The sequence below is a fragment of the Podarcis vaucheri genome (assembly GCF_965113315.1).
Source record: "Podarcis vaucheri genome assembly, chromosome: 12".
Lineage (NCBI taxonomy): Eukaryota > Metazoa > Chordata > Lepidosauria > Squamata > Lacertidae > Podarcis > Podarcis vaucheri.
The window spans coordinates 26,110,083-26,119,049 of record NC_138750.1 but is presented as its reverse complement, the minus strand read 5'-3'; the positions used below and the strand labels follow the sequence as shown (position 1 = coordinate 26,119,049).

At 38.8% G+C, this 8,967-nt stretch overlaps 1 protein-coding gene across 2 annotated transcripts in view; it reads right to left on the bottom strand.

Annotated features, from left to right (window-relative positions):
• Positions 1 to 2,358: 2,358 nt before the first annotated feature.
• The window catches only part of ANKRD28 (ankyrin repeat domain 28), a gene marked incomplete at its 3' end in the record, with an annotated part of 88,082 nt that continues 81,473 nt past the window's right edge, over positions 2,359 to 8,967 (bottom strand). For both annotated transcript variants that reach the window (XM_082193319.1, XM_082193318.1), the window contains exons 24-28: positions 8,090 to 8,235; positions 7,380 to 7,462; positions 6,416 to 6,498; positions 5,587 to 5,678; positions 2,359 to 4,298 (exon numbers count right to left, since the gene is read on the bottom strand). In XM_082193319.1, the coding sequence (XP_082049445.1) occupies positions 4,012 to 4,298; positions 5,587 to 5,678; positions 6,416 to 6,498; positions 7,380 to 7,462; positions 8,090 to 8,235 (691 nt within the window). The remainder of the gene's footprint in view (positions 4,299 to 5,586; positions 5,679 to 6,415; positions 6,499 to 7,379; positions 7,463 to 8,089; positions 8,236 to 8,967) is intronic.

Here is an 8,967-nt window from a genome sequence, read left to right as displayed (position 1 = left end):
GTTCTTGACTTGAACAGTGTATACCTGAAAAGTAATTTTAGGTTGCATGAATTGATAAAGGTTCTTTATCAATAAAGTGAAGGACATGAGGCAGGAGTTGATAATGCAGGTGAGCTGCACACAGGTGAGCTGCAAGCAAGCTGCCGGCCAGCTCTGTGGAGCCTCCTTTTATTGACACAATATGCAAACCCAGGCAGATACATTTTGGGCTGTGACCTTTACACATCTTCTAGTACTGAGGTCGCGGGGTGGTACAAAGTTATTTTGGCACCTGTTTCCACTGTGTCATTTTCCCCTTGCACAATGTACGACGAAAGGGACAAAGGTCTCAGAGACAAAGGTCACAGACAGAACATGGCAGACTACTTAGACCGCAAAAGGTTAGACAGAGGGCAAGATGTTCAGACAGCTGTGGCCTTATCTGTGAGGGGGAGTGTGCTCCACACCCAGCGATCATTCCTACATATCAATTCCAAGGGTCCACAAGTTTTGGCTGATCTGAAAAGGGTTTGTTCTTAGCTCTGACATCACACTAGACTCGTCACATACAACTAGCTGCCTCTTGTCACATAGAATCATAGAGTTAGAAGGGACCCCTAAGTGTCAATCTAGTCCAACCACATGCAATCCAGGAAGCTCAACTAAAGCATCCAGGACAGATGGCCATCCAACCTCTGCTTAAAAAATCCAATGAAGGGGAGTCCACCACCTCTGTTCTGCTGTCAAGCAGCTCTTACGGTCAGAAAGTTCTTCCTGATATTTACGTAGCTGGAATCTCCTTTCTTGTAACTTGAATCCATTGGTTCAGGTCCAATCTTCCAGAATAGAAAACAAGCTCGCTCCATCTTCCATGCGACAGCTCTTTAGATATTTGAAGATGGCTGTGATATCGCCTCTCAGTCTCTGCTTTTCCAGACTAAAACAATTCCAGCTGCCTCAACTGTTCCTCATAAAGCTTGGTTTCCAAACCCTTGATCACCTTGGGCTACCACCTCTGCACATGCTCTTGCTTGTCAATATCCTCCTTAAATTGTGATACCCAGAACTGGACACAGTTCTCCAGGTATGATCCGACCAAGGCAGAATATAGCAGTACTATTACTTCCACTGATCTGGACACTATACTATACTTCTGTTGATGCAGCCTAGAATAGCATTAGCTTTCTTTGCTGCTGCATCACACCGTTGACTCATGTTAAGCTTGTGGTCTACTAAGACCCCAAGATCCTTCTCACATGCAAGCTAGTTGTCGCCCATCTTATATTTGTGCAGCTGGTTCTTCCTCCCTAAATGTTGCCCCACCCAGACCACATTTTACCAGCTTCTCTGTAAAAATATTCTAGGGGACTTTGTCAAAAGCCTTACTAAACTTAATATACACTACGTCCACAGTAGTCTTCTGATCTACCAAGCTTGTAACTCTTATAAAAAAAGAAAAGAAATGAGATTTGTCTGTCATGACTTGTTTCTGAGAAACCCATGCTGGGTCTTTGCATCCAGTATGCATAGGTTAAACACTTGTGAAATGCCCTGAGAGCGGCAGATGAAGGGCAGTATACAAATTTAAATAATACTAATACCAAGTAGAAAGGACTTTTATAGTGAACAGAAAGGATGTTGCAGAATAATATGTCACTATATTAATAATAAGATACTGTATTAAGTGATGTGTTCTAATTCCACTTTCAATAACAGAACCCCACCCCCCAAAAAACGTCAGCAGCTTTAAAGGACTCCAGTGTGAAAGATATTTATAAAAACAACAGTTTTACCTTGCACTTCATCTTTTTTTTTTCCTGCCTAAAAGAATGAACTTGAGAAAACAAGAGAAATGTCAAAGGTAATGCTAATTTGATTTATGAGTAAATGCAAAACAAATGTATAAATAAAAGCACTGTTGTTTGCTGTTGTAGCATGTCAGCATCACTCACCAGCAACAGCAAGTTGGAAACACTAGGAAAGAGAGGTTTACCAAGAACTTTCAGGTGGACAATTTCCAAATATTTTCACAGCTAGAGTGCTAGCTCTATCAAGTTCTGGTGGAATTAACAGTCCTTTCGATCAATTAGTAAGCCATCCATTCCATTTTATGCAATGCCACAGCACATTAAGGAGAACGGTATGGAAAAGCAAAGGCCCCAGGCTTTTCAAATTATCCAACAGTAATAATGCATATGATCAATGATCAAAAGGCCTCTGGAAGATAGCTTAGTTATCTGAATGATTGATTTTTGCTTTAGAATCAACAGGACCAAAAAGGTTTCGTAGAATAGGATTTATAAATCTGAGGTATTCAATGAAGAGAAGCCCTTTAAGGAATTAACAATTATCCCACAGATACACAGATTATTCATTAAATACAACTCTCACATCTGGGTTTTATTATACTCTGTAAAATATACACAGGAATCTTGATGTACTCAAAGAGTGCAGGTAAATACAGTATTCAAGCAGTCGCTATTTATATGTACATGCTCATTAATTCTTCAAAAACCCACAAAATTATCAAATAGATCAAAATACTGTCCTGTGTTTCCACACTATGTTCAGAAAACAAGCTGATAATTTACAATGGCATTAAGGTTTCCAGTTTCACAATACAAAAAGGATAAAAGAAGGTTGGGGTCAGTTTATAGCAAGTCATTTGTGTTTTACCTCAACATGCAAGAATATGTTCTTGCATGTACATAAGCAAGTTATAATTAAAAATGTTACTTTTCAATTAAAGCAGAACCAAATAAAGTAAATACCTCTATTTTAACAAATTTCATTTTAGGATCGAGAAATGTATTCCATTTTTCAGTTTATTCATTTTTTTTTACAGTAGCCTGTTATAAATTAGACAAACTCAAGGCAAGCTGTAACTCTAGCTGAAGGACTTGGAATACATTTCCAAAGATTCATCACTGTACCTTTTTGATGAGAGGGAAACCATTTTAACCATCCCCCAGTCACATCCTGTGCCATGAAAGCTTAGGAGGTGTTTTTTTTAATTAAAAAAAATTATATACATCATAGAGGCACAAATCTCATGTCATTGTATATGATGTAGAAGACTGGGCAAGCTGTAGAAAATGCCATTTCCCTAAGGCAGCCTAGCAGGGTGTCAGGATTTTACAATTCTCATTTTTGATGCAGTTTTGCTCATCCAGATAATTACCATTCCTGTATTTTGAATAAAAATATATATTTAAAACAGATTTATTTTCGTAAAAGCTGTGCAATAAATACTGCATCGCTGTCTCATCTCCCTTTTATTATACTACTGTACAAGTTTCACCCTGACTACTCCTGGTTAAGCCAATACAGCTTCACTACTATAAGATTGTGACAAGTTCCTTTTCATTTCCTCTCAGAGAAACAAAACTGAAAATTAAGTTTTTTCCCCCCATGGTACATTTAACTGTGTTGGGAGGCTGTTAGGTGATTAAAAACAAATAAGACATTTAAAACCAAATCTAACATTAATTGTCAGAAGTAATTTAGGGGTTGGTTAAGACTATTACTTATTTAACCTATTCAACTTTTCAAAAAAAGTTTTTTTTTTAATTAAAAAAGTCTAAGTTATTCATTTGGTCCTTTGGCAATTTGCTGCACAAACAACGCCTTCTGTACCAAACTCAATTATTGCCTTAAAAATGATCTTGGTAAGATTTAAATCTATTGTCTTCTTTGTTGTATAACTTGTTTATTCATTTAGACAGACAATGGTGCACAGCCTTTTTTAGGATTCTTCATGGCACCATGGACAACCTAGTACACTGCAATTAAATAACATTTTGTGTAATTTTTCTTTTCTTTTGCACCATGGATTTGAAGCATTTCCTTTGCATAACCTGCTTTTAAAAGCCTTTGGGAAGTTGCACAAATGTTTCATGTGCACCCATGTTTGTTTAAAAAAAACAACCCTCTTCTGGGTGTCCCTTTTTTATATTCAGAAACTGCTTTCTCCAACAACACAATCTTGAAATTCAGCAAGGGAATTCCTCTTCTGACCTCCAAGGAAGCTTCTTAATAGGTTTCAGAATCCGAGTCATTAAGTTCATCTTCTTCCGTATATGGGTAGCCATCTTCCCTGCCAATGTTGTTGAAACTACAGTAAGAGCTATGTTCACTCCTGATAATAGGCAAGGAGTCAAAGGTGACAGTTTTTGAGGTGTTGGTGTAATGATTAATGGCATTGAAAGTAAGGGAAGGTAGCGTGGTGCTTGACGAAACAGGCATCATTGTGGCCAGAATGAGAGCTAGGCAATCAGCAACATCCTTATTGGGAGCACAGGCCAAAGCTGGTGTATAACCTAGAGTCAGAATAAAATCATAAATTTTAGTTCAAGACACAACCAAAATTTCAGATATCCATTCACTTGGTACAGCAGCAAAGTACGATTTTGTTATGCTATACAGTTTAACCTTGAGTTCTCAAATGGAATCCATTCCAGAAGTCCGTTCAACTTCCGAAAACGTTCGAAAACCAAGGCACAGCTTCCAATTGGCTGCAGGAGCTTCCTGCACTCAATCGGAAGCTGCGTCAGACATTTGGGTTCCAAAGAATGTTCACAAACCAGAACGCTCACTTCCGGGTTCGCAGTGTTTGGGAGCCAAAAGGTTCGAGTCACAAGGCATTTGAGAACCAAAGTACAATTGTACTAATTAAAGACTGGATTATGCGGGTGACAGACAACTGTGTCCGTCTGCCAAGTGGGAATGGGTTTCCATTTGTGCAATGGGACTCTGAGTTAGTGTGCCACCCGCCTGATCTAGCGCAACTTCTGTTTTAGACTGGCCACAACTTTTGTGACATCCAAACTCTGCTGAATGGAAACAAGTCAACTTCAAACCAGAGTTTATAAAGGTGGTCAATTCTCAGCAATTAGCTGCACTTTAAGGTTTGGATATAATGCTTAACTGTGGCTAATCTAATATTGAACCTTCCAATCTCCTTGTAACTGCAGTGGGAAGAAGCTGGGGAGCACGCAAGCCCAAGGTGAACAGCAACACATAATGCTAAACCATGGTTTAGAAATTGCAGGCGAACCATGTGACCGCTGATTTAGATGGTTTGGTAAAATAGGTAAAGGGACCCCTGACCATTAGGTCCAGTCGTGGCCGACTCTGGGGTTGCGGCGCTCATCTCGCTTTATTGGCCGAGGAAGCTGGCGTACAGCTTCCAGGTCATGTGGCCAGCATGAGTAAGCCGCTTCTGGCAAACGAGAGCAGCGCACAGAGACGCTGTTTACCTTCCCGCCGGAGCGGTACCTATTTATCTACTTGCACTTTGATGTGCTTTTGAACTGCTAGGTTGGCAGGAGCTAGACCGAGCAAGGGGAGCTCACCCCATCACGGGGATTCGAACTGCCGACCTTCTGATCGGCAAGTCCTAGGCTCTGTGGTTTAACCCACAGCGCCACCCGCATCCCTTGTTGTTAAAATATCATTAGACAAATTCATGGAAAATAGACCCCAATAGATGCCCAGAAGCAGCATACCTTTGAATACCAGCTTCTTGGAGGCAATATGGCACTGCTGGGAAAGGAAGTGCTATGCAAGCTCTTTTGATTCAACTTTACCATGTTTAAATTGACTTACCATTTTCATCAACGGCAAGTACACTTGCTCCTTTTCCTAGAAGTTCTTGAACTACAACCGTTAATCCATTTCGAGCAGCAACATGCAAAGGTCTGCAGAGACAACCACCCACAAAGCTTACGACAAACACATTCAAAATGCATACAAAGATTGCTGTCTGATTATATTAGTATTTTAATTTCTATCCTTGTGAAGAGGTCATTATATACATATTAAAGCAAGCCGTTGCAATTTCTAGAGTAGAAAAAGTGATATTCAAATATTTGAGCATGTTTAAATATTTGTAAGTAGCTTGTTATGTATCTATAATCTATTGCTACAATACAGAGAGGGTGGGAGTTATAGTCCGGCAATACCTGAAGGACCAAAGGTTAGCCAACCTTGGTGTAAACACAGAATCTATATGGTGTGAGACTAAGCAGTTCTTTGGTTCTTGTGTAACCTGTAATTTTTTTTGTAAACTAACTCTTATCCTATTCCAAGCAAACATGAGAGTACAGTAACTGTGTCATTAACTAGCAAAACATCCTTTTTCTGTCCCTTGTTTTAAGCCAGCATGATTACTATTCTCCTGCCTTGTGACCTGTAAATTATTGCTACTTTTGTTTACTGTTAATATTTCTGTTCTGCCTTGCCCTTTGCCGAATGTTTCCATGAAGACCATTTCTTAAAACATCGTATAGATTAAGCTCATATACTGCCAATTATCATACAAAAAATATTTAGTGAGCACTTTCCCCCATAATCTCCCTGCTCCCACTCCACTACATTCACCTAAATATAGTTTCTTCAATAATAGATTTTCAGTGGTATATGAAGCTCTACTTACGTCTGCAAGGCTGCATTGGTGGCATTGATGAGATTTCTATCTGTAATCTTCTCCAGTATTAACAAGGCACTAGTTTCATGACCCTTTTTTGAAAAGGAAGGAAAAGGAAAAAGAGATTCTTTATTCTTCCTTTAAAACAAAAATCTATTATTTTAAACCTTGGCAAATTCAACATGTATATTTGAAACAATCTACACACATTTTCTTTAGAGTATGTAAGCAACAGAGATTTGTAACTAGTAGGTAGAGTTTTTATTAGCGCTAAGTATGGTCTGCAGAAGGACACAAGGTACTTAGCCCAATATGCTTATATATTATAGTAGTGAAGACTGCCTTTTCTGTCTTTTACTTCAGTGTCTACAGTTTTTGTACCCACTGCTGCCTCTCTTCCTTCATTCCGTTTCTGAACTGTATCATCTTCTTCCCCCCACCCCTTTGCCAAAATGCCCTCTGTATTCCAAGCAGATCCAGTATATGGGATGATGTTTCATCTGCCCAATGATGGAATAGTTCTGGTAGAGAGTCCAGACCACTGGACACCTTAAAAAGCTCAACAGATGGACTTCATTGTCTTAGCTTTAGATCAGGCATAGGCGAACTCGGCCCTCCAGATGTTTTGAGACTACAATTCCCATCATCCCTGACCATTGGTCCTGTTAGCTAGGGATGATGGGAGTTGTAGTCCCAAAAAACATCTGGAGGGTTGAATTTGCCTATACCTGCTTTAGATAGCTGTTGTTAAAAATCTGTTACCTGGCTCAGTGTTGATGCAGCTATGAATGAAGCAAGCATGATAAAGAACTCGGCACCCCACTCAAGGTGTAGTTCTTTCCCAGTGCATTTAAAAGACTGCTGCATCACCACTGCTGCTCTAGACCAACTTTATTCAAATGGATAAATGATGAAAACCACGATGAGACCAGCAATAAATCACAGAAGCTCCAAACTGGAAAATGATACATACCTTGCTGCAAGCCAAATGCAGTGCTGTGTTTTTACACTTATCTTGCAAGGTCAGATCGGCTTTAGCGCTGCTAACCAACACCTCTGAAAGAAGTAAAGTGTTACATTAACTGAAAAGATGCATTTGTAGACAGAAGCTTTATAGTGTACAACTTTTTTTTACTGTTATCTCATCAGCAGAGATTGTTCCCAACTCGGAAGTGTAAATAGGTCTAACATGATTAAGAACATAAGAGCATGCTTGCTGTATCAGATCAAAAGCCTTTCAGGTTGAGCGATCTGTTTCACAAAGTTGCCAACCGGATGCCTTTGGGAATCCGAATGCAATAGTCTCTCCCACCACTCAAGTAACTGTTGGTAACATTTTTTTTGTTTGTGTGAGCAAATTTCCCTACTGCCTCATATTTCATCATCCTATGCTTTTCTATCCTCTTAAGTCACTCAACAGGTAGCCTCACTTACACTGTGGCTTATCCTGTGAATAAAATTATGAAACTACTGTAGTTGTTAAGAGGATGCGTGTTCTTTTGAATCCAATTCTGTTGATTAATAAAAATATTAACCCAAGAAAGTTGCTTCGTTGATCAATCTGAAATCTGCAAATCTGCTTTAAAAAATGGCCTATGCAGTTCTAATGCAGGCGTTTTACGTTAGTAGAATTAATAGTTATTAGTAATGAAAACAGAAAATACACAAGAGTTCTCTTTTTACCAACTGTATTTGTTTGTCCATTTTCTGCAGCCATCATTAGAGGGGTCTTCCCAGAAGAATCTACAGAGTTTACTTGTGCATTATGGCTGAGCAAAAGCTGTAAGCACTCTACATGGTCTGTAAAGGCTGCTGCATGAAGAGGAGTTCTGGGGAGAAGAAAAAGAGTTCACTTTGTAGATAAAAAGCAGGCTAATAACTAATATCATATGCATGATTCTACCTAAAAGCATAACCCATCTAACGGTTGTAGAAAAAACTGCTTTAGAAGTTTATGATTTGTGAATTTGAATTATCTCAACACTTTAGAGTCAACTATATACATTTCAATTCCCCTCTTGCCCTTTTCATGGAATAACAAGGGGCAGGAGATATAGAAAGAGTGGGGTTGGGCAAAGCACCGCAGATACTACAAAAGAGGTCCAAACCCAGATCTCAGCCCAACATATCCAAAGCTTCTTTTCATATCATAAATTATTTTTTTAAAGAGTTTTGGTTTACTGTGTAAAGAAAGCGCAATCCTATATAAGTTGAAGGATTTCCAGATACTTTTATGTAGGATCACACAGCTTTATTTCTTTATTTACTGAACATATTATAAATTATACATATCACTGCAATGTATAGGGAAGGGAATAGTCCAGTCAGCTTGAAATTATAAGTCAAGTATTAAATCTAGCTAGAACATATATAATAGTTAACCTACTACTGTAAAATACTAAGCTTTTACAGATATTAAAACATCAGCTGTTTTAAATTAGAACACACAGATCTAGACTAAGGCCCATCTGAACTATATATTTAAAGCAGTATCATACCAAAGAATCCTGAGAACTGTCGCTCATTAAGGGTACTGAGAGTTGTTAAGAGCCCCCTGTTCC